Raw genomic sequence first — 17,172 nt, 5'->3', positions numbered from 1 at the left:
AAATCCTGCTGAGACTTTAATTCTTGATATATTCTTCAGGTGATAATAGGCTGACTTTGTAATTGTGGCAATTTTTACATCCAGTAACTAGGCCTTGTATGCAACTAACCTCTTCCTAACATGGTGCCTTTATTGTACATCAGTTGGCCTTAAACAGAGACCCACACAGTTAAGAGGTGTAAAACCCAGCTTTGCACACTTTGCCTCTGGCAGCACATGTGGTTTCAAGACACCACATGGTCCGGCCTTTTGTCTGTGTTGGGCCGTGGCTACAAGTTTGGCTATCAGCAATAATTAACGATTATCAAAGATAATTGTTAATTATTAAAATCAATAAAATTATTAATAAGAATTAATAATAACGGGGCACCACCCTGGACTCAGGGAAAAAGATATCCAATTCAGTCTCAAAGTGTACTAATCTATGAATTTGGGACTTTGATTAATAATTAATTTAATAACTATAAACAAAATCACCATATCAATAGCTAGTTCAGGTTGAAGGATTTGGAGTTCTTTACAGAGCAGGGGTTGGCAAAACTCATTCTTGTGCAACATTAAAACAGACAACAGGTATATCCAAAAGCATTTATTTAACAAAAGGGTAAAAGCAACACACCAGGTTAAAATGAGGTTAGTTGCATGCAAGGCCTAGTTACTGGCTGTAACATGTGTTAAGCATGCTAACATTAACCTAGCGGCGTGGCTATGCAGTAACCTGACTATAGGCAACAAGGACATCACAACAACAGTTCAATGTATAACCTCAACCACATCAATACACGTACAGTACATTGTTTGAGTTAAACATTCTTGCTTAGCCGTACTATGCTTCACTGTGTTGCTAGACTATGCCCAGTTGTTACCAGTCCATGAAGGAAGAGATGCTTTGTGGCGTTCTGCTTTGTAGCTGGTGAATCCGTGGGTGAGTCAGGCTGAGAAGGCTTTGGTTCTGAAGCTGAAAGATGCAGGCGTTGCTGGGGAGAGAGCACTCCAGTCGTGCAGAGGGCCCAGGTCACTCCTTTGTGTAGAGTTAGCGGCAAGCTAACTCCATTTCGCGGCTCCTGTACTTGTTAAACTGGCCAGAAGACTTGTGTGTTAGCTGCTGGCACAAGGAAACTTAGTTTCTAAGTCTTAGGCAGGCTCTCGCGTCTTCTGCCGTAAAAAAGAAAGTGTGTGTCTGCTGTGAGCAGGCCACACAAGAGAGCAGAGAGCTGCTCCAGCAGCTGCTGGAGGTGTGAAAGACAAAGCAGCTGCTCCTGCAGCTGAAGGAGAAAGAGAGCAAGGAGCTGCTCCTGCTGCAGCTCGTGGAGAAAAGAGAAAGATAAGAGAGGAATCTCTAGTTTTGATAACCTGGATCCATGGGTGGAGCTTCACACTTTGGGTGCGAACCCCCAGGGCTCAGGTTTCTTGGAGTCTTGAAACATGTGGTAAACTGTGGTCCACATGTAGTCCCAACATCTGTGTAGTTTTCTCTGTTGGCTATATTTGCAGTTCACGGAACACACACACACACACACACACACACACGCGCACACACACATCTGTATAAAGGTACACTTAGTAAGATTCCATATTGTGTGTTTTTACTCTTTTAGAACACTTTACCTAAGATTACAGATTGTGTGTTTTGCTTTTTTAAATAAATGCTTTCGGATATACATGCTGTCTGCTTAATGTTGCACAAGAGGGCATTTTTCCAACCTCTGCTCTGCGAAGAGCTCCAAAATCCTCCGACCTTAACTAGCTATTGGATTGGTAATTTTGGTTATAGTTATTAAATGAATTATTTATCAGAATTCTAATAGCTTAGTCAATTTTATGAGACTGAATTGGCTATCTTTTTCCCTGACTTCAGAGTGGTGCCCCATTATTATTAAATCTTATTAATAATTTCTGTTGATTTTAATAATTAATAATTAAGAATTAACTTTGATAAACATTAATTATTGCTGATAGCCAAACCTGTAACCAAGGCCCAACATCATGAACTTGGAGATCTGTGTTCAGCTTTTCGACATTCTTTTTTCTATTCTAACCAGTGTGGCATTTCTCCATGGAAATCTTTTCTTACTAGAGACCACCTTCATCTTAGTGGGAGCAATGACATCAATAACATTTGTAATTTTAGAATTGAAATTATCTACAAGCTCATTGATTGAGACCCAAAAGAGGGTGGGTGGGGAAGAGAAAGCCTGAGTGAACTGGTGTTTTCATTTATATACTGTTTTGTGATTACCTCTGTTTGAACATTTGTGTGCACGGAGATAGTACTCTCAAAGAAAACACAGGAATTATCAAAGAGAGCAACATCGGTCACCACAACTTATAGTGTGACAGAATTAAAGAGGGAATGCTTTGACATGGAGTTGGATGCTATAAAAACGTCTTGTGTTCTGTGATGGGAAGTGATCAAGGGATGTGACGGTCACTGAGATATTATAGCCTACAGACGGTGATGTTACACTGTCATCTGCAACATTAGATGATACCGGACAGAGACCTGTAGAAAGACACTGAGGAAGCTGTTTGCATCAACTAGTGAAATGTATAAGTTGCTACGCCAAAATATGCCAATAGAAATCATAAAATCTAGAAACACAATCAGAAAAAGTTTGTTATATGTCATTTCAGTGAACCTGGAACCATTTGACTGTCACCCCTGAGTCAGGAGCATTATACCAAATTAATCATACCTATGGGTGCGACATCACCACCGCACACTATATGAATGCGGTACATCCACACACTCATCCTTTGTCTATCCTCCTGGTTGGTAAGAGCTTATACCAGTTGTCCTGTAGTTTATTACTGTTAACCCTCACAGTTTTGTTGCCTGCCTTGGGCTGCCTTGTGCTTGGCACCCCCTTGGCCTGCTGTGTGCACTGGCTCAGTGAGTGCACAGAGATGCAGTGCTTTAGCATTAAAGGACAGCTTCACCAATTTTCAATTTGATTCCTAGGTTCTAATGTGGGTAGTACATACAGCATATTTGAATGACATTAAACTTTCTTTTGTCTTCCCTATAATAAAATATCCTTCTTCATCTAGCTGCAAAAGTCTGGGGGCTGTCCTTTCCTTCCCAGTCGGTAGAAAGCTGGTGAGTGTGTGCCGCATTCATAAGGTGTGCAGTGGTTGACGTCACACCCCCAGGTGTGATTAATGTGGTATAATGCTCCTGACACGAGGGTGAGAGTCAAATTGTTCAAGGTTCACTTTCATTCATAAAACTGTTTACACTTGTTTTACTTATATATTTCAATTTATTTCACTCCGAATACATTGAGGTCAAACAAGTGTTTCTCCCTTTGTTTGCAGAGACTATCTCTTCATTACTTGAATGACAGGTCTGGTAATACAGAAAACTGACAAATGCCAAAAATGTTCTCAAATCACTCTTATGTGCCTCTTAAGAACTAATCTGCAAAGACATCATTGACTGAGTATCCTTTTTCCTGGACAAACCCATCCTGCTATCCTCATCCCTCTGCCTTCTAGGAGACAACCAAGACAATAAAATCAGTAGATTACTCCTGATGGCTTTCTCGCCAAGAATATTATCCTCATGAACTGGAAATCAAGAAAAAAAATTATGAAAAATGATTACTTACATCAGAGGTCGTAACAGTAGTATTAGAAATAGTGATAGAATTTGTGGAACTTTGACTTGTTTGTGTGTTTCCCCAATTTTTCTCCGGTTTGACCCTGAATTATAAAAAAATGTATACAACTCTGTGCTTCTATTCCAATTTCTAGTTTTAAATATTTTGTTTTATTTTATTTATATTTAATCTTATTTTTAAATTTACTCTGTGTATATATTTGTACACATATGTACAACCCCAGTGGGACCTATGATAGAATGCCACATTATTGCTTTATTCAAGATTTGATTTGAAGTGATTCATAGAGCAGATGTGTATGCTGTAGTAGACAAAAAGCTTTTTTAAAATGCAATTTAAATGTTACTTGTAGGAAGTATGAACCTCATTTCCAGCTTTTATTCATAATATACAGATTTTGAAATCCATATGTTGTTTACCTCCAGGTAGTCTCCTGAGCTGCATCTAGTTCCATAGCCTTGAATTTGGAAAGGGCTCTGGAAGGTGACAGAAACCCTAAAACCAGGCATCACCATCACATGCCATTCACAGTCCTGACCCGGCGGATAGTTCTCAGGGTAGTGAGGGCTGCTCAGCACACCCCTGTCTACATGCAGGAGGCCACCACAACCTGAAAAAACAGAAAAATATTGTTATTATTATTAATATGATTGTTATTGTTGTGGAAAAGTGATAGTAGGTGAACATGACAGGAAATGTGGAGAAAAAGAAAGTGATATGACAAGGGCAAAAAGGGTTACTGTCAAGTATAGAACGTCAAATAAATGTTAAATGTTGGATGACCAAAAACATTCTCCAATTTACTGCTGAGCATCACAGCAAGCAATCATAATTGTGGATCCTGCCCTCAGAGATTGATAGACAAGCAAGTGTCATCCTGAAATGAATTCACCATGAAATAAATAAGACTCATTCATGAGAGAAAAAAGATGTAGTGAAATAAATTTAAAAACAGCCTACACATATATACTGGAAATTCATTAAAATTGGAATAGAGATTTAAAATTAAATTAATTTTAAAATAAACATATATATCCATTTAATTTAGAGAGAGGTACTTACATTTTTTGTCAGATAATTATTAAATTTATTATTAATAATGTATTATATTCATTTACTTAATTTATTTCATAGTTTGTCTTATCAATATAATTATGACCCATCTAGCCCTAAATAGCAGGCATGAACACATTCATGTTTATAAATTAATTTTTGTCTGAAGTGCAAATGTAATTTTCTGTTATGGATCCTATGCTCAGTTTTATAAATGAGGTCCTGAGAGACAAGAGGTTGAACTTTAAACTTGTTTTGTGCAATTATTCTATTTACCAATTTTGATTTCAATTTATTTAAAGGAACAGTTTGACAATTTTGTACTTGTTTGCTATTTTGCAACAAACAGGGGCGACAATTAGTTTAGCTCTGCCCAAAGTTTAAAATTTTCCTGACAGGCCCCAGTAGCATTGGTTAATGTCACATGCCACATAACTGCAACAACTGCAGTTCAATTCCTGCAGCACACCTTTGTTGTATATCATTCCCTATCTAGGGAAGGCATAAAATGCCCCATAAATATTAAAGAAAAAAAGTGCACAAATGCACAAAAACCAAAGTGTAAAAACAACAAGTTATATTTTTATGGACGACTGAGTGCTTGCTGGTTGCCGTGTCATGACAAGCCTCCGGGAGGGCACTGCACTGAAGCGTTGTAATTTTTTCTTATGAATCCCTCTTATCTGACTGAAGATGAACAACAGCATGGAGTGTACTTACATGTCACTGCTGCAGACTATCAAGAGCAATTGCTGGCTTTAACTGAGGCACGTCTGAAGTTCATTGTTTTAGAACACTTAGAGTAATAAATATATGATGCTTATTAATTTGCCTCTGGAGTAGGAGGCATTAAAGCCTCGGCCACTGACACTGCTGTCTGAGGAGAAGTGGATGAACATGGAGTCTCCTGTTGAGTGGAGGGAACCTGGAGCATCCCTACCACACACATTGGCCAGCAAGGGGGATAGACTGGTCGCACCTGGAAACACACACATGCAGACAGAGGGGAGTTATAAAATGTCTAGAGGAACAAACTTACCTACAACAGACCTAAAATTCAGGGTTAGGGTAAGCCTCATGGTTTGGAAATCTAATCACTTGTGCAAAACAGTTAGGCTGAGCCAGCTAACTTTCGGTTAGCCCTCTGCTAACTTGAATAGGGATAAAATAATTGAATCGTGCAGCTCTTCTAGACTTTCCAAATGTAATTGGACCAAATGGATCAGATTCTGATCGTGAAACGAATCATCTTGCGGGGGTTGTGTGACGATCCTGGCAATTTATCCACCGTTTTACAGCCACAACAGTAGCGCAGGAGTAGGCTACGGCATAGCCTATGACATAAGCACATGTTGACAGTGTTTTTGTAGTTACTCTCACTGCCAGAAGGGGGAAAAAGTCCCACACTCAAGCTTTAAGCAAGCACTTAGCACTTTTCTTTGTGTTGATATGGTGTGATTGCTATTTTCTCTAACCTATGATTACAACATCCGTCCTGCAGTCTACAGAGATGCCTCAGACCCTCATGCTCTCTCTTGTGCTTGTCTTAATAAACCTCATATCTTGATGAATGAACAGACCAGACCTCTACTTGTCCATTTTAATATCACACTATTAATAATTTCTTCAACATATGGTAATCATGTATTATTAGAGAAATCACAAATGTATTTACCACTGGGGGATTTATCAACTTAACTTACTGCAAATTTTTTCCTCTGCTCTGCTCGCATTCACCGTCACTTTTCTTCCGCTCGCTCTCTCACTCAACCACTCACTCACCCACAATGCACAAATATTATGTACTGCTGTATTCCTTAAAAGGAGCTATGCTGCCAAGAGTTTCCCAGGCAATGACACAGAGGTTAACTCATGTTCTGGAAGAGCGCTGCACAAAGTCTCCCAAATGCTACTGATTTGAATGAAAGGATATTTGGCATTATTTTTGGCATTAAAAATGTTTTTTTTTGGCCTGGCGGGGGCTCTTATTGGCCTGGCGGCCCACCAGGCCTATACAATTATAGGGGAAACACTGAAAGGGATGTTGCTGGCCAGATTTGGCATGCTGGGGGTCTTTCTCTATGCCAGTGAGCTTAGGCATGCATGAGCACATAGCACAAGCACAACATAGATCAGGTGAGATTTACCATTGTGATGTTTGATAAATACCATTTCTCTTGTTTGTACTGAAAGTCCTTCTGCACACATTTAGAACTTCTTCTAGGCATGCTTTGATAAGTGAGGCCCAAGCCCCCACTTTGTAACACATGATTTGATAGAAATTCAAATTAAACAATAAAAAATTAAAAAAATCTTCAACAACAAACTTAGATAATTCTGATGGGTTACTTCCTCAAACCTTGCAAAACTCCCCCCGACCCACAGAGGACATTAGACTAGACAGAAGGGCAAGCCCACTGATTTTGAATTAACAGCTGCCTACAGCGCAAAATATTTGATTATTATTTCATCACTGTCTCATTCTGTGGAGTTTCAAGGCTTACCATCTCTTATGACAAGACTGTCAAAGTAGCAGTTGGGGTAGTCCTCGATGTCCAGAGACAAGAGGTTAAATTCTACAGTTGAGTCTGGAGAACGTATCAACCAGGTGCACTCCTGGTCAGCAGGGTAGTTTTCAGGCCAGCCGGGAGAGTAGAGGAAGCCAGGAGTCTCCCCTGTCATTAGCATTCCACCACATGCACCTGACACACACACAACAGGTTCCTTCAGATAGTGCACATGCGATACTTAAAAGGTTAGCTGTAGGAACAAAGTCCATCCATCCATAAGATAATTCATACAGACACAAGTGATACACTGACTGAATTAACTGTAACTTATACTACATTTATATACTTTTATGTCTATAAATATTTTTTTCTTTAAATCTTTTTTTCTTTAAATCTCTTTTTAATCAGGAAAGTTTTGACAAATACATAAATTCCTTTGCATATGCTCTCCAAGCATGTACACATACTGTATATACAAAATAGACAAATCCAAATTAAACACCTGCCATCCCACTCAACCGCCATAAAAAACAGAAGCAAGGGGGACAAATACTAAAATACAGTAAGGGAATACATTTGATGAGCTGTATAAGCTTAAGGATCCATTAAGGTTCCTTGAAATACATTGGATAATTAATCTGAAGGAAAAATATAGTACTTTTTAATACCACATTGATAAAGCATGGCATAAATATCAAGCCAAACATACAGGATTGAAAGGGGTGCAGCAGACAACATGATTCTAAGCAAGTTTGTATTATTACCAACATGCTTGCACCAAGTATAAGTTGTTTTGGATCTATCTATCTATCTATCTATCTATCTATCTATCTATCTATCTATCATCCTGTGCTGATTAATATCTTCCTTAACATTCACAGGCACAGCCCAGTCACTTGTTAACCAGTTACTATGGAGACAGTAAATTCATTAACGAAACGTGATGCCATAAATAGCATTGGGGGCAAACCACACCCGTTCTGTTATCTTAGGGGTTCATTCATTTTCTTAGCAAAAGTTGCTCTCAGCAAGGAATTTATCCCTAATCATAGCTGAACTTAAGGGCAACCAAGGTTACAGGGCCTGTAATTAAACATCTGTCATCTGAGGTTAGCAGGTTTAATGTGAGGGCCTCTAAAAAGTCTTTGCTTCTATCCTGATTGTATGTAACCTCAAATGCATGAGTTATATAAGTATACTCGTAAATTTACCAATCTCTGAACTAGCTAATTTAATTTTGCTCACCACAGGCAGAAAATTAGGTTTAGTTAAATCAGAAAGTTTGGGCAAAAGGGCAATGCCAGGGTAATATAATTTAATTATTATAATTAATTAATTAATCTACATTAATCCAATAAAAGACAACTTAAAGGGAAAATCATACTGCTTGTATTTGTGGCAAGGCAAATGACTTGTAAATTGTTGATCTATCTTTCCAATTGATCTTACACTCTGAAAACATTCACTATTCACTTGGTCTTTCAGTTCCAGCTACAGGCTTTATGGTCAAAGCAAAAGGTAAAGGAGAAGAGGGACAACCTTGTTTGGTACCTCTACTTTTTTAGAAAACTTGGGATATCCAGCCATGAAAGATCATCAAAAGAATGGCTTATTTTAAATAAATTATGTTACACCCATACTATTTGAGTGAGTATACCTTCAGCCATTGTTGCAGGCTGTCCACACAGATGTAGACATTGCAATGGCATAGATTCTCTAGGAATGCAATACCAGGCTGAAAACAATTCAGTAGTCCAGTTTTAACATGCACAGATTAGTGTATATGCAATTTGAATAATACTTTAATTTTTACACTTTTACTCAATGTTGATAATGTAGAAGTTCAGCTTGCACTAACCTGTGCACTTCTACCTCAGTCGCAGGCTTGTAATTTTCTTCTACTTCTTGTTTTAAGTGAGCTGTAGCATTCAGCATGCATGTCTTTTATGTTGTGTGGTGTATGTAATCAGGCTCAAAGGGACTAACTAGTCTGACCTGGTGTGATGGTAGGGGGTGGTCCAGAGTCCTGGACAGAAGTCCATTCCACAAGGAAGCCTCGTCCTCCCACCACTGAATCTGACTGGAATTGAAGGGTGAGGGTGCTACCAGAACTTCTTAAGGGAGGGGGCAGGGCCAGACCACAGATTGTTGCGATGGGGTAATAATGAACACTGGGGCCATCAAATATCTAGAGAGAAACAAGGATTGAAAACCATCACATTCATATGTTTGTAGAAAACAAAAGTGAGCCTGTTGTGCAATGTAATAGTTTTAAATGGTGGCAAGAGGCCTTTTTTAGAATTAAATATGACAGAGACAAATGATATGAGTATTATTTTACATGACACCACCCCATCCCTGGCAACACTGACCTCTGACAGTCATACCATCATGATCTGTAAGGCCAGAAACATGCACCATGCAAGTACACAAACACAAACAGTCTTGCCTGGCCTAGCCAGCACAAATGCACAACCCTGGTGGATCAATCTCACTCCCTAAGGAGGCAACATAGGATAGCTAATACTAATCAGAGCATGTCTATGACTACAGTAGTAAGCAAAAATGGTGTCTGAGGGGATGTGTACTACCATGCTTACTGCACTGAAGAAAGAAAAAAGAAAACGAGAAGATACGATGTGGACCTTTGATTTGCACATGGAGGAAGGACAGATAAAGAATTCCTGTCTGAATGAGGAGGTGACAAAGCTCAACTAAAGCTGCATCGAAATGGTCAGCACGATCGTTTTAAGCCGAAGTGAAATGAAAATGAAAAACTAAAGGGGTTCAATTTCTACTGTTGTTTCATGCAGAACACAATGTGTAAAACATACTCTTATGGAACATGTTTGGGGCCAAAGAAAAGTTTTTGTTTGAGAAGTCTTAGTTTGATGTCAACATGATGACACTTATTTAAATTGTTGTTTTTTTTATTAAATCTCAACTTATTTATTGATATGCTTTCCTTCCTCAAAATGCTCCAAATAGGGTGGTACAAATCACTGGTACTCGACAGGTAAATCTGTTCTGTATAATAAACAGTTGATAGAGAAAGTCCATTCAATGAAACAGCTCCCACCCCATACATATACATGGTGAGTTTCGGGTCTTGTTATTCCTCTGTTACAATAACTGAATAAAACTGTTGATCAATTTAGGTGTTATCAATCAGTAGATAAAGTGAACTGCTAAATTTAAAAAAAATGCTTTGAATTTCGAAAAAAACTGAAAAAAGATGTGTGTCTTGATGTATAATCAATGATCTGATGCATCTGGATCCATTTTAAAAAAGCCAATGGATTAATATGATTCCATTAATTCCTGCTGCAGTGAAGAACATTGTGAAACAACACAATGCACTTCAATAAAGTTAAGACACAACGGTGCAAACATTCTGACTGTAATCATCACAGAACACACAATCTTACTTTGAGCTGGTCGTAGAAGCAGTCATGCAGGTCCTCTATGTCTATGTCCAAGAAGCGGATCTGGATATAGCTGTCTCCCTCCACAGTAATGGTCCAGTGGTAGTGGGCGTTATTAGGGTATGTTCTGGGATACAGTGGGGATGCTATCTGACCAAACTCCCCTGTCATATCATTACCATACACTGAGAAACAGTGAGGAAGTCAAAAGTTAGATTTCTGATTCTCTCTCTTAAGTTGTTCTTTTTTAATTATTTAATCTAATTACATAACTCAGCAGATGAATAAACTGGTGTACATAACTTTCGTGCATTGAGAAAAATGACATCACAAAGATGTGTCTATGACTAACGACAATCAGAAGGGCTAAGGTGTGACACAATGGAGCATGTGTTGGTGGCATGGTGTGATATGAGTCCTATTCTTCATTAATTCTAGCTGCAAGCACACGTGCACATAATGTGTGACCTACATGATGCAAATGTTTAAGGAGCCTGACACTCAGCAATCATCTCATTTTCACCTTCTCACTTAAATGTGCAGGGCTGTGCACACTGCAGCATTGGTGTTTTACCCCCTATGACAATAGCCTCAAAAGCAATCTGTTAGAGCTATATTCCTAACAGAATATGCCAGCGTATATCCAATTGGGAACAACCACGGCTTGAAATTGAAGCCAATGTGGAAGTACTGTGTACCAAAATCCATGGCTCCAATAGACTCCCATTCAAAAAGCATCAACTTCTCTAATGAAATACTAAGTCTATGAAATTTTTCAATGAGTCAAGATACACTAGCACACTGGAACTGGCTTATTATGTTTAGTTTGGGCCCTGAAGTGTTTTGGTTGGATTCCATCTAATGCATTATTTATTTGTATGAGGTAATGTCTGTACTGCAGCTGTCTGGGCTTCATCGTGCACCTTTATCTGCTTCTACAGGATTAGTGTAGCCATCCCTAATCCTGTGGCAACAACAATCTTGTCTGCATCTTTGGTCTTCAACTGAGGCACAATGAGTGCAGATTCCTTATGACATTGTTGGTATGAGTCATACAGGTGTCACTTATTGTCTAAGGTGGTTAGCAAGAATGAAATAGAACAAGATTATCAAATATAACTACAATTCTATATGACTGCCAGAGTTCATTGTCACGCAAAATCTTGACAAGGTGATTTTGTAGGAGACAACTGTTGAGTGTCATGCTCCATCACCATCATCATGCATATAACTTTGCAAGTATAAGATCTCCACCTCTTGTGCGTATGTGTGTTGGATATTCAGGTATTACATAAAGTCTCTGGCATTCATCCAGAATTCATAGAGCCATAGTTACATTTGTACCCATCATTTTGGTGTGTGCTGTCGGTAGCATTTGTACACATGAATAGCTGTATGTGTGTATGGAGGATGAACTTGAAAAGAAGGGGAGGAGAGAAGAGAAAAACCACATCCACGCTTTAGACTCTACAACAAAGATTGTGTAAGTTTAGAAACTCACAATGTGAAAAGGTGGCCCTGAATCCTGCTCCACTAATGGATGCATCTGAGACAAATTTAATCCACAGGATGTGACCAATCACAGAGGTATAGTTGGAAGGAAGGGAGCTTCCACAGAAACGACCGACCAGAGGCCCAGTAGAGTTGCCCTCTCTGATCTCCAAGTAGTCATTGTTACAGCCAGAGTCTCCCTGCAGGTGAAAGATACTGAACAAAACATGACTGTTACTGATATTCAACAGTGTAGTATCCTCTAAATAATGAACATCAGCCATAGTTTAATTATAGGTAGAAAAAACAAGTATGAAGACTCTTAAGTGCACAAACAAGGAATTTAGTTTGTTTTTACTGTCTCTGGCATATATCACCACAGAAAACAACAAACCTTTTAAATATCTGTAAAAGGGACATATTATGTTTATTTCCAGGCCTATATCTTTTCATCTGGGGCTTTACTGGAATATCTCTGCATGATTTACAGTTAAAAACACTTTATTTATCTTAGACTGAACCTTTACACAGCCTCTCAGTTCAGCTTGTATGAAATAGGCTGTTTTAGCTCCCATCTCTTTAAGGCCCCCCTCCCGTTGAGCTCACTCTGTTGTGATGGGGTTAGCTTCCGGAAACTGTGTCATAGCCGACTTCTGGCGACTCGGGAGATTACATCAACAAACCATGGAACAAACTGTAGTAGTAGGATTTCACTATTTTCGTTCTTTACTGAAAATGTCAACTTCTCAAATACAACTGTACATGTCCAATCTGAAAATTGATCCGACATGTGAGAATATGCAAGGAAAGGCAAGGCAAATTTATTTGTATAGCACATTTCAACAACAAGGCAATTCAAAGTACTTCACATAAAATACAAAGGAATAGACAACGGAAACAACACGTGGAAAAACCTTAACACCAACCTTAGCAACCAAGGCTACAGAAAGGATGGCCGTTCATGGCATGTGCGATGGGCTGACATCAGCTCGTTGGCAAGGTGGAAAAAAACTTGCAAACAAAGCATTCAGAGTAGGTTGACCCCTGCCCTGGATTGCAGGGAACTTTGACCATGTTTAACATAGATATCCAACATCACAATGTATGAAGAAGAGAACCAGAAAAACCATATTAATTCCCCTTAAAACAATGAACATGTATGTGAGAAGTTGACATTTTGAATTAAGATCATGAAAAAGTAGGGAAATTCTACTACAACTGTTTGTTTCATGGTTTGTTGATGAAGCCACTGTCCTACACAAGTTGGCTCTTTAAATAGCATATACTGTAATAGAATCCGGCCAAAACTGTATTTTTGAAGCTAATACCAATTTCATTAAAATGTAAGAGTTTGAGAAAATCTGGAAGCAATATACTGGCTGATCTTGTACCAATATATATATATATATATATATATATATATATATACACATATATATATATATATATATACTTGTAGAGTTATATATATTATATATAACTCTACAAGTATATATATAACAAGCTCAAGTGGAATGAAAACAGTGACTATTACCGTCATGTTATGTCACCTGAGCAAGTTATAGTTACTGAAGACATATGTAGAACATGGTCAAAAAATCCAGAAAACCTAGTAAGTCAATCTGGAGTTTGAAAATTTTATCACATAATATATGAAATGAGAAAAATATTAAATGAGAATTTATGTTGTTCAAAATTGACTAACATAAATGAGAGCTGGAGACGGTTCCCTGGTGAGCTGTTGATTGTCCACACACACTCCACATTAGGCGGATAAGCATCTGGATAGTTAGGACTGTTAAATGTACCACTCTCCATCACCAGATCTCCCCCACAACCTAAGAAGAAGAGGTGAATATAATGAGTCTTCCAGTCTTCCAGCTAGAACTGTCAGTGGAGTGTGCTGGCATGTCTTACTGGAGGTGGATGCTGAGTAGGTGGCTCTGAAGCCTTTTCTGGAGACAGAGTGGTCAGAGATGAAGTTGACCACCAAGGAGTTACTGAAGGATGTCACCGGGTGAGGAATCTCAGAGCCACAATAGCGCCCTAAAAAATTTTTACTTGACATTTTTATTAGAATTAAAGACTACATATGATTTCACTAACTGCACATTTCTCTCTCTCTCTCTCTCTCTCTCTCTCTCTCTCTCACACACATACAGTATAACTACCTATAGAAGGTGCCTGGTAGTTGTCTCCATCTAGGATCTCCACAGCATCATGGGAGCAGTCAGAGTAAATCATCTCTAACTCAAAGTCAGTGAATGACAGGGTCACGTGGTTAACTGGCCATAGAGAGACAAGTCAAAGGTTAAAAGTACACAATATTTTGTTTATATCACCATGAATACACCAGAAAACTTTCCCTGTGTGAGGACGTTAAAATTGACTATGGCAACTCACATGGTTCCTGTGCTCTGATGATCCAACTACAGTTTTGATTGGATGGGTATGGTGATGGGTACCGTGGTGATGCAATGGCTCCACCATTATTGTCTGTTATGATGGTTGCGCCACAAGCTGTTGAATACAAACACCACCAACCAAAGAGAAACACTAAAATATTAAAACCGTATTAGGTAACATCGAAGCAGGAATCCTACCATAGCCTGTAACTGTAGCAATACCAAATAGGAACATCATTATATTAACAAGTTGACTCTGGGTAAAACTTTATTCATCATTATATATATATATATATATATATATATATATATATATATATATATATATATATATACACACACACACACATATACACACACACACACTTGTATATTTATTTATTTGTATATTAATTAATTAATTTACTTATTCATTTATTCCCACATTAATGTATCTATTTATAAATCTATATATACTTTTATTAATCTATAGTGTAACTTGCTGTAGCGAAATAAATAAATGTGTAAACTTAATGAATGAAAAGTCAGGGAGCCTCTGATTGGTGAATGAACAGTATTACAGACCCAGCAGGATTTGGAATTGTGAATAAAGCTTTATTAATTTCTGTGTCAGTCAGGGCCGATATCATTCTAATTTGCTCAGCAATTCCCTCAATCTGATCTAAAAAATCATAGGAATTGGCATTTGCTCCATCTGTTCAGCTAGAGCGAACATATCTACCATTGTAGCACACAATATTTCATTAAGATCTGCACCAAGTGCTGCCATCTTGAATTAGGCAAAGCAGTGGATTCAAGTTCAACCACCAGTTGCAGGGCAGAGTCCATCCCTGACTTTTATGGATGAAGTCGACAGATTTATTTATCTTGCTGCAGTAAGTTACACTACTTATTTAAGCATTTTATTATATAATTATTTATGTATTTATATATTTCGTTTCAGCCTTTAAAACCCTCCATACACCGTCACTTCCAGTGTGTTTTCATTTAATATTGCAATCATTGGCTTCAGTCATGGAATGTGGAATATTCTTGGTGTGAGATCAGTTGTGTAGTTTGTGCACTCTCATTTTAACATGAAAGTAGTTTGAGACAAAAATATCTTATGTGAGTAGCACAGCAATTCGGAGATTTTGGGGCATGTGGCTTCTAAATTGGCCCTGTAATAGAGTGGTGACTTGTCATAGATGTACCCTTCAACTCATCAGTGCATTTTGGGATAAATTTCAGCCAATCTACATGCCCAACCCCCGCAACCTGGCATAGCATAAGTGAGTACTGTAAAGGGATTGATAGATGGGTGGATTGATGGATTAGATAATTCAGCCATGTTCCCATGATTAAAGCAGAGCTTAAAGAAGACCCACCCTCAGCAAAGCGAGCACTGAAGCCGCGGTGGCTGCGACTGGAGTCAGACCGAAAGCGAACATAGATGGTGTTCTGGGTGGAGGTGATGGAGGGAGGAAGACTGGTACCACACACACGGGCGAGCAGAGGAGAAGATATGGTTGGACCATCATGGATCTACAGAGGGACAGATGCATTGTTTTAGTAAAACTATGTAGCTACAGGAATCGTGGAGTCTATTGATGGTTACAGTTATCCAGGTAATGCAAGTTGTACAGTAAATCACTAACAATGTAAAGGTATTTATCCATTTACTGGACAGGCTTAATCAGTTCTACTGTATGTTGGTAAATTCCCCAGTATTTTACTTTTACGAGCAACTCAAGCAAACCAATACATTGATAAAAGAACAACAAGACAAAAACACCTTAGAGGCTGGGAGCTCAAATAGGTCACCAACAAAGCAAAAGTGTATTGGCATGATGCTTTTGAACTACTGATTAAATGTTCCTAAATCAGGCACTCACAGCCACATAGTCCCATAAGCAGTTGCTATGATGTTCAATGTCTAGGTCAGAGAAGTTGAAGAAGACACGATGGCTGGGATCCACACTGATGACCCAGGAACAGTCCGCATTGTTGGGATAGCTGTTGGGATACAAAGGAGAATGGATCTCCCCTGATGGAGCCATGACTGGGCCTCCACAGCCTGCAGGAAGGACAGTTGATTAAAAGGTTACCAAAAGTGTCATTCCACTGGTGCTGATGGTAAACTGTACATCTTCTCTCCAATGTATTGTATGTATAGTAAATGGCAAATGGACTGCATTTATATAGCACTTTTCTAGTCTATCGACCACTCAAAGTGCCTTACAACACATGCCAACATTAACCCATTCGCACACACATTCATACACAAGGTGCCAACCTGCTCATCAGGAGTGATATAGCGCTTTTTACCATTGTTTCTAATGCTCACTCACACACACACACACACACTCAGAGTAATTTGGGGTTCAGTATCTTGCCAAAGGACACTTTCACATGCAGACTGGAGGAGCCGGGGATCCAAACACCGACTTTCTGATTAGTCGACCACCTGCTCTACCTCCTGAGCCACAGTTGCCCATATGTATGTGTTTTGTTTGTATGTATATATGTATGTACAGTTGTATACAAAAGTTTGGCTACCCCTTGACAAATAACGTATTTTGGTTATTTTTTTAATTGAAAAATGTAAACACAGTTTCTCTAGGATATGGAAAAAAAACAATATTTTCAGCAAACAATATTGTTACTTTTTATGCTATAAATTGAA

At 38.6% G+C, this 17,172-nt stretch overlaps 1 protein-coding gene across 2 annotated transcripts in view; it reads right to left on the bottom strand.

The window, feature by feature from the left end:
- cubn (cubilin (intrinsic factor-cobalamin receptor)) overlaps window positions 1-17,172 on the bottom strand; it is a 184,286-nt gene that overhangs the window by 85,403 nt on the left and 81,711 nt on the right. For both annotated transcript variants that reach the window (XM_042398686.1, XM_042398687.1), the window contains 12 exons: window positions 16,382-16,563; window positions 15,875-16,031; window positions 14,506-14,622; window positions 14,274-14,387; window positions 14,020-14,148; window positions 13,808-13,940; window positions 12,113-12,318; window positions 10,615-10,796; window positions 9,182-9,374; window positions 7,181-7,378; window positions 5,509-5,655; window positions 4,043-4,233 (listed from right to left, as the gene is read on the bottom strand). In XM_042398686.1, coding sequence (XP_042254620.1) covers window positions 4,043-4,233; window positions 5,509-5,655; window positions 7,181-7,378; window positions 9,182-9,374; window positions 10,615-10,796; window positions 12,113-12,318; window positions 13,808-13,940; window positions 14,020-14,148; window positions 14,274-14,387; window positions 14,506-14,622; window positions 15,875-16,031; window positions 16,382-16,563 — 1,949 coding nt within the window. The remainder of the gene's footprint in view (window positions 1-4,042; window positions 4,234-5,508; window positions 5,656-7,180; window positions 7,379-9,181; window positions 9,375-10,614; window positions 10,797-12,112; window positions 12,319-13,807; window positions 13,941-14,019; window positions 14,149-14,273; window positions 14,388-14,505; window positions 14,623-15,874; window positions 16,032-16,381; window positions 16,564-17,172) is intronic.

This window comes from Thunnus maccoyii, chromosome 21 (genome assembly GCF_910596095.1).
Source record: "Thunnus maccoyii chromosome 21, fThuMac1.1, whole genome shotgun sequence".
NCBI classification, from domain to species: Eukaryota; Metazoa; Chordata; class Actinopteri; order Scombriformes; family Scombridae; genus Thunnus; species Thunnus maccoyii.
Note: the sequence above shows the minus strand (reverse complement) of the source record. Positions and strands in the feature narration are given on the sequence as shown.